Raw genomic sequence first — 18,592 nt, forward strand, 5'->3', positions numbered from 1 at the left:
AGTTATCATATACTGAACAGTATGTAATAATTTCATACTTAAAGTACTTTCCAAAGTTTGAATTCTGAATATGACCAGACTTTTCTTTTAATAAAAGAAAAACTAACTACAGTATTATCAGCAGATAACTTGAATCAGCCAAATATTAATATGTAACAATTCCATAAAAAAGAACAATTGAATTAGTTACCGTACTGTTTTTCAAACATGCCTCAACAGAATTATTGAAAAAAAGCCATAAAAGAGACTTTTAAAATAATGAGGGTATCTATAGATCAGTCTGAAAATAATGTAATCAAAGGGACATGTGTGTCTACTAATGAGCATTGCAGTTGTCTACAATTTTATTATCAGTCAGTTGTCTATATATAGGGCTACAGGTAGTCACTGTGCTGTTTGGTAGTATGATGTTACACTCAACATGGACCAGAGGAAGCGAAGGAAAGAGTTGCTCTGAAAAGTTTTGAAAATAAATTACAGATAAACATGTTAAAGGCTATGTGACCATCTCCAAACAGCTTGATGTTCCTGCTGCACATATGAGATTTAAGATCCATGGGACTGTAGTCAACCTCCCTTGACATGGCCAGAGGATGAAATTTGATGACAAATCAAACAGATTGGTAATACAAATGGTAACTAAAGATATTACAAAAAAACTTAAAACACCATGAACATCAGTGTCAGATTGCACCATCTGTTGTTGTTTGAGCTACATGTCGACATCCCACAAGGCCTCTGGGAGAATGTTCTGGACAGATGAGACAAACATTACATTTTTTGCAAAGATACATCACTTCTTTGTTCATAGAAAGAAAAAATAAAACAAATCAACAAAAAAACATTGTCCCAGCTCTAAAAACATGGATGTGGCTTGGTTATGTTCTGGGGTTATCTTGCTTCATCTGGCACCGGGGTCCTTAAATCTCTGCAGAGTACAATGAAATCTCCAGACTAGCATAGGATTCTAGAGAAAAAGAATGTGCTGCACAGTGTCAGAAAGCTTGGTCACAGTTGCAGGCCATGGGTTTTACAACAGGATAATGACCCAAAACACCCAAGAATGACTAAGAGGAAAGCATTGTCCTACTCTGAAGTGTTTTTTTTTTTTTTTTTTATGATTCCTGACCTGAATCCTACTGAGCATCTATGGAAGGAGCTAAAACATACCATCTGCAAAATGCACTTTTCACACCTAAATCTATTGCTCATGAGAAGTGGGGCAAAATACCTGCTGAGATAAGCAGAAGTTTGACAGTTACAGAAGATGTTTGATTACAGTAATTACCTCCAAAATTGTGCAACAAAATATTAAGTTTTGGGTTCTATAATTTTTGTCCAGGTCTGTTTCATGGGTTTATTTTTTTTTTATCATTCTGATGAAGCATAGTCGAAAAGAAATCTCTGATTTTCATTTTCATAAATTTTCCTTTTTTTTAAACCCTTTGTTCCGATTCAAGTTATGTCTCTGAACATTGTGGGTCTTCCTCTCATTAAACGTGGGGTACAAGCAATTTTGTCCTCATTATTCCCCAGATAAAAGGAGCTGAGACTAGGAAGCAATAGAGAGGAAATACTGGCTTGAGAGTGATACGACTGTTTCGGATGCATGCACTCCCCAAGGAAACATTGGGTCCAGTGGAACCGACATGCCAGCAGTGAATCTGACAGACAGCCCAACACAGATGATCAGGGCAGAGGGGCAACCTCTGTGGGTAGCATTCTGCACATACTGAGAGGCAATCGGGAAACGCAACTAGCAGCACGCTTAAGCTGTCCATAGATAACGTGCCATAAATGAACTGTAGTAGGACGAAACTGGTGTCTATGTCCCTTTTCAATTGTTTCGGGACGAAGAACGCATGGTACAACGTGGGAGAGAGATGGGGAGATCAGTTGTGAGTCAGTTAAGGAGGAAGAAGCGTACTGCAGATATCACAGAGCAGACTTGGCGACAGGCCAACAGGAATTTAGAGCAAGAGGACCGGTGCCTTGCTGATTTTAAGATGTTTTGGATTTTAAAAAGTGATTTTCTTTTTTTTCGACCTGGCATGCAGCAGTTCTTTGGGGTATCTGAGTTATTTGCTCCCCCTGAAAGTACTTGGAGCATAATGGCCAAAACATTGCTCCACATACTGGACAAAATCTTTTATGCTGTATACTGTAGCTGTTCTTTGTGTCGCTCTGCACAATAGTTTCTTGCTCAAAAAAACTAGTTTCATTCAACACAGAAATGGATGGGGATCCAGTTGAGGTACTGCAAGGCGTAGGTGATTTGTTGTCTAGATGAAGGTTTGGAGATGACATGGGCTGCTTAGTTTTAAAACTGTTGATATTTATAGAGGGATGTATGCGGTGAACCAAAGAGCAGGCCATTACAGTAACCAAGACATTGACCAAAATGGCAGCGATGTTACGAAGGTGGAAATGAGTAGAGAAAATATGATGCTAATATGAGCTATAGTGAGGCTGCTTTTATGATTGATGAAGGAATAGTATACTGAATTAGCCTCAGCAGCATCATTTAACCATTGCACCAAAAGGCGTTTTAAAATACGCAACATATTCGATTATTTTTTTTGGCATTGTTAAATTTATGCTAGTTGACCTGATGTTGCACAAAAGGATTTATTGTTGATTAGCTTTAGCAAAAAACTCCTGCACTGCACACATCTATAGGGCTTCTAGGTGTGGCACACCTAGAAGTACAGTACTTACACTTACAGGAACAGGAAAACAAAAATGTTTTTTTATTAGCCTTATAGTTAACAGTCATACATTTTTTCTTAACATATGAACACAAAATGTCTGTCTTACCACCAACAAATAAGGAACATTATACAATTTCTGATCAGTTCTGTACTCTTCATTCAGAAGCCAATGATGTTTCTCAAAAATGTGGTGTTTGTTGCGATGAAGTAAAACTTAACTTGTTTAAATCATTTTGTAACTCACTATATACAGCACAGCTATTATGGAATAAGAAGAAAACAGCTTACGTAGATTCTCAGTGGCTTATGATGATGTACTATGACTTGTTAAAAAAAAACCGAGATGGACAAGCGTCAGTGAGTTTTTTACGTCTGCAGATGGCAGCACACTAATGGGTATTTTAAGATTTTTTTTTTTTATTTTGTACAAGTTTATATGTTGATTGAATGCATCAGATAATATGATCATTATTGTACAAATGCTGAATATAGTACCATATGTTATGGGGCGGCGGGGGGGTACCTAAAATGTTCAGTCCTGTATATTTCAAAGTCAAATATTGTACTTTCTACTCCACTACATTTCTAGGAAGCTGCTAGTTACTTGTAGCCTGACATAGTCCTACTCAATTCTAGTCAGAATATGAGTCTGATATTGCTCCATAGGGCTGTGATTATGGGGCGTGTTTCGAACGAACCAGGAAAAAAAATGCCTCTGCACTCAATTGGATAGACCTACAACCAATAAGAGCAACGGAGTGTGTGACGTATGTTAGGCAACGCATAGTTTTTGTCAAAAAAAATCAAAGCGTGCAGTTGCACGCCTAGAATAAGAAGAAGAGCCTTGATTGCGTTTCTCTGTTCCTCTTTTAAAATTAATTTGCTGTCGATATCTTCTAGAACAGACCTAATAGCAGAATCTACACACCTCAACTCTCCAGCGGAAGCCATTGTTGTTGTCACCCAAGCGCGCTTTGGTGACGTGGTTGATTACGTTACTGTTGATCATCTGTCCATCATTGTATAAAGCCCTCCCTGACAATTTGATTGGCCCGCCAGATATTGTGCGAGCATACTCGCGCTACTATTGAGCAATGCCAGACCGAACTTCCAGACCTCAAACGTTGTGGGCGGGACTAAGTTCGGAATGGCACCCAGGCTAAGCTACTTGTTAATTTTGGCTCAGCTTAGCTTTGTAATCCAGTGTTGCTGCAACGCGGCAGTTAGCAGCCATTAGGACTGAATTTGGTCACCAATGTTTTAGAGATTTGCATCAAATTTAAAAAATATGAAAAACTCAGGGCAGATATTGTTTGTAGTTTATATATTTTATTAAGGGTGGGTCAACATTACCATCTGTTTTATTGTCCTTTGCTTTAGGGAAATCATAATTGTCATCCAGTGTTCCATCTGAACAGGCGTCAAATTCTTCATCTCTCATATATTCATTTTGAGGAATATCTATAGAACTGCTCATCAGAGTATTGTCAACCTGAAACCTGGCTAGCTTTCTGAGGCAGTATAAGCGCTGCTGCCCTTTCTTACACAGCATGTCTGTGTTGCTGTTGAAAGTGAATTTGTCATCTATAATAGACCCAAGATATTTATACTGGTAAACAATTTCAATGTCTCGCCCATTTATGATGGTTGTAGAGGGGTTGCAGGTCTTGTGCCTGAAATCAATATGCATTTGTTTTAGTGACATTCAGTTCCAGCATGGCTTCCTGGCATCAGTTTTTGAAAGAGTCCATGATGGGGCCATGTGCTATTTCACTGTCATCCAGCAAGCTCGCAATGGAAGTGTCCTCCCCATTCCATGGGGAGAAAGGAATATAATGGTTAAGGAAAATTTGAATATGTGCAGGCTGTGATTTTGAATTTAGGCTAGCTTTTTAAATTTGTGACAGGATGTGACAATGCCAGCAAATATCACAAAGCGGACTCAAATTCGATAAAGTCAATCTATAATTTAAGTTTCAAGAAAATCCACAACTGAGAGAAATTATAATGCAGTCTGGCTTAAATTCACCATCAGTGTCACCAGTTTCCCCTCCCTCCAAAATATAAGTACCAGAATTTGCATAAGGGATTGCACATGTTCATGCCAAGTTTGTTTTTTTAGAGATCACAACCTTTGAATGGAAGTCTGCATAAGTAAAACAACCAAGCGTATACCTTTTAATAAAAGCAGATCAAGTTAAAGGCCTGTTTAATGAATATACATCTTTATGATCTGCTACTACAATAATCCATCTGCTTCAAGATTCAACATGCAAATTTAGAAATGGTATATTGCATACCTTAGTTGCAATCACTGGATTTGTATTAGCTACTGTTTTCTTCCTTTAATCTCAAACACATTAGCCTTTTCTCTTCTAACATCCTGCAATCAAAAAGTAATTTTTATTTCCACAGCTGCCAAACAGCTATGCTGTCTTAATAATATACATGCCATTCTTTTCCCATTTTGCTAGCATTTTAACACTATTTGTTATAACAAGCCACTGAGCAGATTAAACTAATACAGTTGCAGATTGGTCTGTTTTATAAATATATTTTTTGTTAATTTAAACATCTAAAAACCAAACAACACAATTTTTATTTCACCATACTTTAATCACTGTTTCTGGGAAAAGGAATCAAGGTGAAGTTATACTTTAGAAAATAAGCTCAAAGACTGGCTACTGAGGAAAAAAAAGAAGCTGACAATTGAAAAGTGATAAATGGAAGAAGAATATAGAAGAGTATGTTTGTGCATGTATATGGCCAAGTATGTGTTACTGTGTGGGCACAGAGAAAGGAAACTTTCCCAGGCATTTGCTACTTGGTGGGAACCTGCAGGTATTTGTGGGGACCAGTAGACTGATCTCCATTAGGATAGATTCTCTTCTTGGGTTGGGGATTAGTTATAGGACTAGGGTGTTAATGGAGTTTAAGTTAAGCTTTAGATGTGTTATGGTAATGGGTAAGCTTGGGATGAGGATTTGGGTTAGGCTATAGAAATAAATGGGAAATGATTGAAAGTCAATGAAAAGTTCCCATTGGAATAGCATGTCATAACATGTGTGATTGTTTCTGTCTGAGCATCAGAGTGAGAATAATTTTGGGCCATCAAATTGTAAAGTTGTTGTATAGGGAGCACATATTCCTGGTCCTGTTAAGGTACTTTAGTTAGGCTTAGATTTGGATTTAAGTTGTGAATTTTGTTTTGTTTAATTTAGGGTTAGGTTTAGGTGCACTGGTAATGGTTAAGTTTAGGGTTTTTGTCAGGGTTAGGGCATACAAAGAAAGAAAAAAATGTTAGTTAATGGGAGTCAATACATGGTCCTTACTACATATAGCTTGACAAGAATGTATGTGTGTAGGTGTGTATATTTGCCACCAAATGTTTTCAATGTAAGAGCTTTCAAGGTGCTATTCAGGTGTCTGCTGGAGGAGGAGAGCAATGTATGAAGTGTAGTAAGATCATATGCTTTTCCCGCCTGCCTTCTTGCTGCCTCTCATCTACTCTGTCTTTTCTCTCTTTTCCACCTTCTTGTCCTCAAAAGGTCAATCTACCTTGAAGATAAAGTCTAGTGCCGCATATTTACCTTGAATCTTCAGGAAAAGGGTCATGAAGCCATGTGTATTTAACAGTATTTCAATATTATATTGCCCAAGCAGTACTTAACTTCCATGGTTTTCCTGCAAAGGCACTAACTGCGATGCTGTCAGATCTTGTAATTTTTAATTTGAAGTGGTCATTTGTTTAAGTGGACTGCAGAGCGGCACCATGTTGCCAGAGTATCCTGAAGAAGACCCTCATTATAAATCACAATGTCACAGTGAAGATTCATTATATCTCTAGGTCATTGTCTAGAGAGTAAAACTCCTTAATCATAATCTTTCAACCTCTCTAATTATGAAACATTCACAGAAGTGTGATAATGTTACTGCTAGGAAAGGTAAAAACAAAAGAAATTGTTTTTATATTAACATATCATCTTAGTATTCAGCCTTTTCTTTTATTGTTGTGATTTTACAGTATATCATCTTTTAGGGGTGCATGGGATTCTAATAATTGCAATTTTAGATACATTTTCATGAAGGCCTATTTTAAAAATATATCTCTCCTTATCGTTATATCTAATAGACCTTGCTTTAATATAGGTAAAAGGCTGTTGGAGACAGTCTTTTAGATTATGATTCATAAGCACTCGATTCTCTAGACAGATAAAACTCATTACCATCAGCTTCTGATTCTCCATAATGATTATATAGCACAAAGACTATAAAGTTTCTACCGTAGAGCTATCATATCACCACTGGGAGAAACAAGCTGCACCAAAAGTGGTGTTCAAAGACCAGATAAAGAGCAGATGTTGACCTGACTTTCCTTTTTTTTTAGGTTTTAATTACTTTCATTGGCATATGCTCTGGTAATCTTACTATACCGATATGTACATCTATCTTTGTAGCTTTGGAATCTATGCTTAAAGCCACATTCCTTTTATTATTGTCCAAGTCAAGTCAAATAAAGACAAAGTAAGTCTTAAAGATTCCCCAGATTACTTAGCTTATTGCCACCATCATCACATTTTTCAGGGCCACATAATAATGATAGATGAAAAGAGCAGTTATAACTGCAGAAAAGGGGTATGTCTTTATTTGCTTTAGAGAAGTACTGATTGTAGACCAATGGGTGCCCAAAAATGTTAGGCCTTATATTCACATAATAAAGCCTAACAGGTATTTTAGCTGCTTGAGTTATATGAAGATTCCCACAAAAACAAAATATAATCACATACCTAAGATTATTAATCATTATTGATCAAAAAAATAGGTATTTTTCTTCCTACTTAACTATGGTGGGTGGGCCTTTTTTCTGAGCCTTTTTAACAAGAATTATATCAATAACATACTTACTTACATATACTTATTAGCCTGAGGAGTTGATCTCAATCTTGCAGACAAACTCTATACTCAGAGCAATGTGGTTTAAATTTTCATTGGAACAAAACAGTAAGGCATACCAAAATACATGATTCCTACAATATATAAACACACATTCGAATAAAAAAGAAAAGGGAAACAAAATGCCCTTGACTTTGTCAACAAACCATAAAAGCATGGAACTCTGTCCTCCTGAGAGAATGAGATGCGAGTGGATCCTTAACCAGCCTCAATCTCTCTCTATCTCACTGCCTACTGTAGGCATGCAGTTAAGTCTACCTGCACACCGCAGCAGAGAGAGAACCTTTCCTATTCAAATCTAGATTGCAAATGAAATATGCATGTGCACATTTTTTATTCCACCCTAGAATGCAGTGGGATTATAGTTTTTTTTTTTTTTTTTTTTTTTTTTTTTTTTTTTTTTACTGACAGTTATCTTACATTATATAAAATTCCTCGTTCTCCTTCTTCTTTGCTCTGCTTTCTTCTTCATGAGGTTTTGTTTTGGCTGTTGGCAAACAACTAATGGGGAATCTCTGCCCTCCACTGGTATGGAGTGAGACCTACTGTATATGGCCAATTTCTATGTATTTTCTGTACTTGTTTCTATTAAATCTCTATAAAACACCTAAAATTCCCACATTCACATTTTACCTTCCAGCATTCTCAAAATCTCTCTGCACTTCTTTGACAAAAAGCCAAATTAAAAAAGCAATTGGAGGGATTCAAATATCCTATAGCTGGATAACATGAAATATGCTGGACAAAGTAGGTAATGATGTCGTACAGCTCCTTCTAGTCCTTGTTAGGACAGCTAATAGCGACTTTTCCCTTTGAAGAGTTGGCAACATTGATCACATTCCAAGAAGGTTTTGACAACTGTGATAGTTACAAACCTCTTGCCACAGAGCTAAACACTGTTTTACACACATCTCTAGGCTGTTGGGAAATGGGTACAGTAGTATCCAGAACTCCTTGACTGTGTTATAATACTGGTAATTGAATGAACTAATCATTCTTCCTTCACAGAGAGTCTTCCTTTACCTGTTAAAACAGCTAGATGGAAAATATAAGTATATTCCTTCTTGGTTATAAGAAAACTTTATAATATGACTCATAATCATAAAATGTTTAAATTGTGGGAGTGTAAGAGTTCAACCAAAGGCAGTTGGGTACTTTGTTTTGCTTTTCTATTGGTTAGGTTTAGGATGAAGGTTTGACTTCAGTTAAGGTTAACAAAACAATTTAATATCAACAATGTGTCCAAATTACATCATCATATTGAGGACTGGTTGTTGTAAAGTGAGGACATTTCATAGCTATTTCACTAACGTTAGGTTTAGGGCTAAGGTGTCAGGTTAGGGCTAGGTGTACACTGGTAATAGTTGGGTTTAGGGTTGAAAATGACTGAGAATCAATGAAAGTCAACACATGGTTCTTATTGCATATAGCAAATCCCGATGGGTGTATTTGTGTGAGATTGTTTTTCTTTTTGCCTTTCTTGGCACTGTCTTTACTAAAAACCAGAGTAAAATCCAGGTTTAGGATTTACATTTGAAACATTCTACCCATACCAAAAAAAACAAAAAACAAAAAACAAAAAAACAATCCACTGGACTTTGCTTTCCAAGTTTGAAGATGCTTTGCTTCCCAGCAAGGAAACGTTTTCAATTCAAAATATCAGAATGAGCGTTGAGTTCCAAGCTTTATAGAGTAGACCAAAAGAAGCCTTGTTTTAGCTTAGAAAACATGCAATTTGAACTAGAAAACAGGTCTGCCCCTTAGGAATGTGGAGTCATTAAGGTCTTTGTTAGTCTGCAATACCCGATACTGGTTGATGACTCTGAAAGGGGGGACTCATTAGGTGCATTGTTGGCCTGGCTGACCAGGTGAGTGGTCTTGGTCCCCTGCATGGCCATGAGGATTATGATAGTGGGAATGAATTAACTCTATCGCTGAGTCTTCAAACTTGGAAAACAAAGTCTAGTGGATTGTTTTTTGTCAATTTTGGAATTACTATGACCTGGATGACCAACATTCTACACATAGAGATTGGTATTAAGATAAAAAAAGCAGTGACTATAAATTGTCTTGGTTATATATCAATATGATATAATATTTTATTTAATCACTATTATTATTATTATTTTAATAATTTAGTATTACATATTCCAACAGTCTTAGTACTGTGAAAACACATCTATGAACAACCTAGAAAGATATGCAAAGACAAACAAATGTTGTCTTTTAAACAATTAAAGGTATAGTGGAGGAGTTTTAGCTAACTTTTGAAAAGATCCGCCCGCCCTTCTTAAAAATAAGAATGCACATGCACAACCCTGTACCTGGTCAAGAAAGGGAACGCCTATTAAATTCATGCGAGAGCATTTAATAAATGAGGCCATTTGTCTATGCTGGTGAAGATTCTCAATCATTCAGGTCATAGCCATTCCAAAAAAGTTAAAAAACAATCCACAGGACTTGAAGAAGTTTGAAGACATTTCGCTTCACATCCAGGAAACCTTTTCAATTCCAACTTGAAATCCATTTCTCCTTGAGCATGCTTTGTTTAAAAGTTGCTGTTTGCATTGCTCATACAAGCTTACTTTCCAAAAGAAGATTTGCCATTTTTACACTATGTGAAACTCACCACCGGTAAGTGAAAATGTAGAATAATTGAAAATTAGGAGGACCAATTACTTTAATGATCCACACGGAAAAAGAACATCCACCACTATACCTTTAATGAAGCCTAGGTTTGAACTCAATTGGAAAACTTCAAACTGCCAACCAATTAACTCTTCATAGGTTCCTACACCAGCCTATCAGCCCAGCTCTTTGCTCTTACTGTAGTCTGTCATCATTCAAGACTCAAGCATTTAAGTTCTAGATTGACAGTTGCTCTTGCTCTCTAGCTAAAAAGCAAATGCATTTATTGAAGCGCCAGCCTGGCAGTGTGCCCCAATCCCTCTTCTCTCCCAGCCAGAGGGACATTCCCCAGCCCAGGTCTTATTTCTGTTAAGCGCTCCAACCTTCTCTTCTATGAAATATCTTCCCCATTTCTTCCCCCTCCCCTGCTGCAACCAGTACTCTCTCCTCCAGGAAATGGACCTCTAAATCAGCCGATCCACAATCTACACGCCGCAGATAATCACGCATAGTCAAAGACTTTGCAGGCTTGCCTAGGTATGCTTTCATCATTATCCATGCCTTTATAGACATTTTTCACCCTACCTTTCACAGGCTGCCTTTAGCAGCCAACCTCTTTCAGCCTTTCACAGGGAATCACTGTTTGTCCTTGTCTGCACTCAGGCCTTCACGTGTTATTACTGTTTGTTCATATTTTGCCTTCTGCAGGCAGCCTTTCGCAGACAAATTGTATTTGTTCTTGTTTTGCGTACCGCAGGAAGCCTATCACAGGCAGTTCATGTTCCTTTTTGTCTGTTCTTGGAAAGACATTGTCATGATCTTGGCACTGATAACTGGATTATTGGTGCGTTTCTTCAACCTGCCTAGCTCCACCCATTTTTAATTTTCACTCATCAGATCCACCTGTTCCAGTTCCTATTTAAACTGCTGTGTCCCAGCTATAAGTGCCAGATTATTCAAGCCGTAGGTGAGAGTTTTCTAGCTAACCTGTGTGTTTCTGATTACCTGATCCTGACTTATTTCTGCTCCTGGACTTCTGAGTATGCCTGGCACTGTTATGATCTGTTTTGCCTGACCTGTTTTCGGACTTCTATTGGATTCTGCCTGCTAACGTCCTTGGAACTGCCTTGTGACCCTGGCTTGGATATCCCTTCAGATCTCTGATCTTCTGGCTTCTGCATTGACACCATTGCTGGATTATCCATCCACCATTTCCATTCTGCTCCTCGTTCTGCTCTGCTTTCACTCCTGGAACTCTCTCGGCGGCTTCCTCTACATGCTGTGAAGAACCTTCCGGCTGGATTCTACTCCTTCCTCTGGGCTAAGACTGAACTTAAAAAAACAGGTAAGTAACTCACATGATCACCATCTTCCCACACGCACGTCTACTGCATTCAGCATCAAAGTCTTCTGCCGTGTTGTGACCACCAAAGATTGTTATACCTTTGTGTGAATCAAGCTTTTTTACTGTATTGCAGCTTTTCTCTGTGTTAACCTCGCTCGGTTGAAATTAAGCTAATGCATTAATTCTACTTGAAGACTCCTGCTTGCCCACTAATGCTTCTTCATGTGCTCCTGCTCTAGCCTATCAGTGCACCTCCTAGCTCCAGCTTAACATGATTTAAGACTCAGCATTTAAGGTCCAGGTTGACTGGAGTGTCAGACTCCGGCCGGGGCAAGGTAAGGTGTCTTACAAAACCTATTCATCTGTTTTTGAAGAAATCTGTGGAGTTTAAACCCTTTATATCTGTTGAGTTTTCATTAGGGATGTCCGGATCAGCATTTTAGCCCTCTGATCCCGATCCAATCTTTTAACCTCAAATCTGAATGATTTCGAGTCCCAATCTGATATTTTGCCTTTATAAAATTGATAAAACTCAAAAAGATTTTGAGCAAGTAACTCAAAATATTTAAATTTTACACATCAAAGCAAAGTCTTTTGGAAAGTTAGGTTGAGGTTTTGTAGCATTCCTCTCTTGACTAAGACCAAGAAAAAAAAAAAACTATTCTATCTATGCATTCTAAAGGATGGATTGATAAGTCTGACTTTATTGGATGCAGTAATTCTTTCATCTTCAAAAAAGCTTGATATAGTTTTTGTGATAGACTTTAAAACAAGCAATGAGAAGTGTAAACATGAAAATAAAAATAAAGGTATCTTATAAATGCTTCTAAAAAAGGCATTTTATTGGCAAATCAGTTGAAAACAAGCAGGAGAGGATGGTCCAACCTATGAATATTGAGTAAACATTTTTTTTTTTCTCTTTTGGATATTTTGTTATTTCTAAAAACTTGTCATTTTAAATCTCATTGAATACAAAAATTTATTATGGTTTTGCAGGAGCTTACCCAGGTGTATAAAACATTAACTCCAACAAGACAGACTGAGAGCAGGTAAATGAAGCAGTGACATGTCATGCATACTTTGCACTCATTGATTATCCACTGGATTAACATGTATTAATCTAAAATGTAGGTAAGCTTTAAAAAAAAAAAATCTACTTGGCAATAAAGGCATGCTTTCATCAGTATTTTTCCAATTAAAGCTAAAGTCTAACATTTTTTTCTTTTCTCTTCATAAGTACTGCATTGTTGTGTAGTAAAAAGTAATCAAAGGGCACATAACTGCTCTGTTTGGCTTTGATAGCTGGTATGTAGCTATTGAAAAGAAGGAATTTTAACGATTCAGTTTTTTCCAGTTGAGGAAAAAATATTTCTTATAAAAAAAACAACAACAAAAAAATTGCTTCTAATTCTTCTTTCAAAGAAGGTCAACTTATTTGAAAAATAGATGAAATCTCAGGCTCTGCCACATAAAAGATGAATGCACTTTGTGAATCCTTCTGTATACTGCATGTCTGCAAATTTGCGGATCTATTCTGAGGTAAGGTAAAATGTCTAAGAGATATTTGTTAGAAATATCACACACAATATATAGATGCTAGAATACTTACACACTGCGTTTTTGTGACTGGAGTCTTTACTGGGCATCATCTTTACGCCTCTGGACTTCAACTCTATGGCTTTTTTCACTAGAGGAAGGTGGAGAGAGAGAGGTTATACAGTTAATTATAAATTATATTCCATTAAACTTTAATTACTGTAGGTCCTCTCCTAAAATACTTTCTTCTCCCCAGGAGGCCATTTACAGCATTGCTCCATGTACAATAATCCAGATATAAAATATGTGTTATATCTAACATACAACATATGTAATGGTGGGAAGAAGCATAACGCATAATTGGAAAAAATGAAAATCAATTTAAATACAGAGAAAAAATAAGAGTAAAAGGTAGAAGGGAGCGTCATTAAAATTAATTCCATCTATTTTATCCTAAGTGGCACTGCTGCAGAGGTTAACAGGAAAAAATAAAGAATAAAATCTGTGTTACAACTACACTATATTCCACTGGGAGACAGGCTGGGCATGAAAAGCACATCTCACTCTCTGTCTTTCTTTGGATCACACACACACATACACAAACACTTTTAAGGAAAACACTGATGGCAAGAGCAGAAGACCAGTGACTGGAGAAGAAGAAGAAAGAGACACATAAAGAGAAAGAGCCCAGAAGTTACACCAGTCACACTAGATGACAGGAAGGATTTAATGTGATGGGGCAGCCAACCAAATCTGACCATGTATGCTAGCATACACCTTTACATGACTCTGCAGCAAAATCATGTGTTTATTTGAAAATAAATGGACAAGGAAGTCCAGTGTTTTAGGAAATATGGCCTTAATTAATGTCCTCAATCCAGTGTAGACTATCAGTGGCCAAATCTACAATATTCAATTCTTCTTAAGGCTTTTTTATGTTAGGCTTAGTTTGTATAATGCCTTGCATTCTATTTAAGCAGACTCAACCAAAAAAGTGCACACTTTAAAACAAAATTCAATTCACATATTTTGCAGGTAAGGGTAAAATTTTTGCTTTGTGGGTGGAATTCGCATAAAGTGTAAAACAGATTAAACAGTAGGCCCAGAGAGTAGGTAACCCTACTGTATCTAAATAAAAAGTAAAAAAGTAAAATGTATTACTACATTATCTGATTTGCTTCAAGATATGTGATCTTTCATGGGAGAAGAACTCCCTTGAATTCAATTTGAAGGTTTCTAGAAAGTGGTCAGATAGGATAGGGTTGTGAGGAAATACTGTTATTTTCTTTATAATCAATACAATATACCAGAATAAGGTCCAAAGTATGAAGATGCAAATGTGTGGGTCTATGCATATTGTGAACAAAGCAGTTTGAGCCTAAGGCTACATTCACACTGCAGACAAATGTGGCCAAAATAATTTTTTTTTTGCCCAGAAGTGACTCAGATAAGATGTTTTAATGTCTCAGACAGGCCAAGTCAAATAGTCTGACTGTTTCAAATCTATTCTACGCCACATATGTATGTGGTTTTAAATCAAATTCAGGTCAGATATTTTGGAACATGACTGACAACCAGGTGGCCGATATTGGATTTAGTATGACGTTGTACTAGAAATAACAATTACAACAAACTTGGAGGACAGCATAGATAGAGTTACAGTGGAGGGACAAAAACATTTTGGAATTCAGTATTTGAGCGGATACACTGATCCAAAAGAAACTTGAGGGGTCATACTCTAATAGGTCAGTTGACAGTGAGGCAGCACCCACACATTTCTCTTTGGAGATGTCCCTGCCACTCCTCCTCCAAAAACCATAATTAATAGTCTAGCTCTCTTTCTTCTCTGTCTCCTTTTCTGCATTGCTTGCTGTATCATCTATTTCCACTTCTTAACAACTTTAAATCCATCCATAGACATTGACTTCTGACATGTTATTGTTCTTCTTTGCCTGCATGAGGGTTAATTCAGGACCACAATTTAGATAAAATCTGAATTAAGCATTGATACCTGCAGTGTGAATGTAGTCTCAGATAGCAATAAATGTTGCATTTAAGCCATCACTTATTAATTGGCTCTACACCAATCAATAAATTAGACTGAAATATTGTTGCCATTTCTCCTCACAGAATTTCTGAACATTTAAATAATGATAGGGAGTTGAATAATTCATGCTAACAAAATTCTCTTGTTACAACCATGTTTCTGTAAGACCACTTACATCAATCTGATTATCTCAAATCAGAACATTATCATAAACTAACAAACATTTTTAGGGTTGGGATATATTTTTTATATGAAGCAAATTTAACCATTTTAGTTTTTTGCTCAGTTGGAGTTGTACTAATTTTAATGAAAAGACATTGTTTGTATGGGATAATGGAGGTAACAGCAGAGAAGATGAAGAGAGGTGTGTTAAACGCTGACTCTGCTTCCTGCACTGGACCCTTAGACCAGGTTTTTACAAGAAATTTTGCCAATCATTAAATTAGACCACATAATTTTTATCTCATTTTTGGTCAGATCAGGGGCGGAAGCAAAGAAAACAGAGGAGTCTGGCATTGTCGGACAAAAGGTTATGGTGTAAGAGGGTTGTTTGCAGGATCAAATTGCAGACAGTAACTCAGGGAAAATATTATCTAAAGGAGGTTTTAATCATGATTAAAAGCAAGCATAATAAACTATAGGACAAAGCAAACAACTTGATCTTATAGTGGTTATGACTGTTGCAGGGAGGGCTAATTAACTATAACAGAAGAGAAACAGCATCATCAGTAAATCAAGGAGAATATTTAGCAGATGTAATAAAAAAATAAAAATGTGTAAAAAAAAAAAAAAAATAAAAATAAAATGTGAAATGGAAATAATTTGGAAAAAAAAACAAAATCTGTAAAAAAAAAAGTTAAAAAAACTCAAAAACTGTCAAAAAGGACTATCCAAAAAAATCATAGAAAATAAAGCCAGAAAAGCAAGACCTAAAAAAATGAATAGCAAAAGCATTGTCAATATATCTACTCAAAAGAAAATGTAAAAAAAAAAAATAATTACCGGTACAGTAAAAAAATAAAAGGCATTTTGTTAATAAAAAAGTTACATATTTGTTGTTGAAAAATAAAATATTATTGTAGATGGCTTGAGGTCCAGTGCTTACTTATAGCTTCTTGTATAGTCGAGTAAAAATAAGACTTTGTGTTTATTTAGTCTTTTTTTATTTCAGATATTTTGTATACTGTGTTTTTCCAAACCAAAAGCTCATCAGATCTAATTCTACTTTTGGATTCTTTAAATAGTAATTGAAACTAATTTTAATAAATATTTAAAACACTTTTTAAAAATATACTCAAGTAATGTCACAAGAGAATATTTCTAATACTATTTCTGAAAATATTTTGTATTAAATTCTAAAATCTAGGCATGTTTTTAGAAAAAAAAAACAGGAAAAAGATTTGTTTTACTTTAACAGCAACAATAAATTAAAAATAGCTTCCTCCTTGGACCATCACCTTAACATAGAGGAGGAGGTTGAGTGCCTTGATGGGGCTTGTTGGGTGTCGCAAGGCAAACAGACCCTTGGTAGCAGGTCAGAATAAGAGAGGTTCAAAAGCCCTTATGAAGACTATAAAAAATGAGACGAAGATGAAAAAGAAACTGAAAACTAAAAAGAAGGCTGAAAATCATCACACTGAAAACAACAGCTATTCTCAGCTGTGTTAGAAGATGTGAGTGAACACAATGGTAATTCAGAATATAAGATAAAGTGAACACATCATATTCATATTGCCTTATAACCTAACTGCAACAATCTCTTTTTTTTTTTAGATCTGAAGTGAATTCTTTTGTTAGAGATTGATATAGAAAATGTTTACTTTGACCTCGGTTAGATGTAAGATGGCCGGTGAATAAACTGTGAATTCTGTCTTTAGAATTATATTGCCTTCTGGTATGGAAAATATGATATTAAATGTTAGCTGTGCATGCAGGTCTTTGGAAGGGCTCGATGAATTCTAAGAGGGTGTTCCCTTTCATGTAAGTAGGAGTGAAATCATGACAATCATCATTGCTGTTTACCAGAGTAATGGTCAGAACAGCCTAAATGGTAAATGATCCTCTGTAATATGTGCTTATATTAATGTTACATATATAAAATTTCCCAACTATAGAAAGACAACAAAGCAAAAACATACCTTGATACTGAGCACTGAACCCTTTTCTTCTATGGTTGCTGTCTGAAGTGAAGTGTATCCGAAGCCAATTCTTATTTGATATCACTGGTGATGGTGAGGTTGTACCTGTGAGCCTGCAGAAAAGAGCACATATAATCAGACATTATATAAAAACAAAAAAATAAAAAAAACAAAGCAAAACCTATTGTGTTTTAAAACAATATGAACTTAGATTTATGTTATTAATAACTCATCCCTATGTAGAAAAAAATACTATTTTGTAAAATAGTATTACTTTACCCAATAAGCACCTGTATGCAGAACACAAAGAGAGGACAAAACACTTACAGAGCGAGACTAAAGCTGTTTCGTTGGATCCATTTTCAGACAACAAATCACAGCCTTATATCACATATGTAAAATATAGCAATAAGTCTTTGTAGTGTAAAATATTTCTGCATTTTTATTTAGTGGCGAATATAACGCAGACAATTTGTCAAAAAAATAAACTCAATGAAGGTAGGGATGAGAGCAAAGAGGTTGGTTTTGAATAACAAAAACATCATGATATATTTCAGCTTTAGGTCCAACAAATGCACACTGACTGCTGGAAAGTGGTTGGAGGGAAGAAAAGCCATCTAATTACAGATTGCAGCATTATAGATCGAAAAAGGATCGACCACTGCTGTGAAAAATGTTTTCAATATGTATGCTTCACAAACAGCAGGAGACCAAGTAATCATGATGTAGGACAGAAATGGGAATTCTGTCAGATGAGGATCTTTATCTATCCATAACCATCTTTGTATCAAAAGTGCACAAAACTCTACTAGACATTTTTATGAAAAATGCTGGTAAACCATTAAAAAGATTTTTCTGCTTTAATTTTGACATATCTATATTACATTTAAAATTAAAAAAAGAAAAGTGAAAAATTTAAATCCGCAAACAGTTTTTAGCATAATTTTGTACATCCTTATTTAGTTTTGTTCCATTTTGATCCAGTTTTAAAATGTATTTCTGATGGATATATTTCATTTTTCTGGGCTCTTCAATAAACACACGGGTATTTGAAGAGAACAGGCTTTTTCTATAAAACTTATACACTCATATTACAGGTGTACACAACTGTGTTCATACTACCTACTAGGCTTTTATTTAAAGCACTTAGATTTATTTGGTCATTTTGTACACACAAGTGTAGAACAAAAATTAATTTTGTTTAGAACAGCTCTCTAGACAATTTCATTTTCTA

The 18,592-nt window shown here is 35.9% G+C and overlaps 1 protein-coding gene across 1 annotated transcript in view; it reads right to left on the bottom strand.

Annotated features, from left to right (window-relative positions):
• Positions 1–18,592, bottom strand: part of csmd1 (CUB and Sushi multiple domains 1) — a 576,851-nt gene that overhangs the window by 228,482 nt on the left and 329,777 nt on the right. The window contains exons 6-7 of the mRNA XM_015374130.1: positions 17,359–17,471; positions 13,247–13,324 (exon numbers count right to left, since the gene is read on the bottom strand). Of these exons, the coding sequence (XP_015229616.1) occupies positions 13,247–13,324; positions 17,359–17,471 (191 nt within the window). The remainder of the gene's footprint in view (positions 1–13,246; positions 13,325–17,358; positions 17,472–18,592) is intronic.

Source organism: Cyprinodon variegatus, unplaced genomic scaffold, assembly GCF_000732505.1.
Source record: "Cyprinodon variegatus isolate N-32 unplaced genomic scaffold, C_variegatus-1.0 Scaffold5, whole genome shotgun sequence".
NCBI lineage: Eukaryota > Metazoa > Chordata > Actinopteri > Cyprinodontiformes > Cyprinodontidae > Cyprinodon > Cyprinodon variegatus.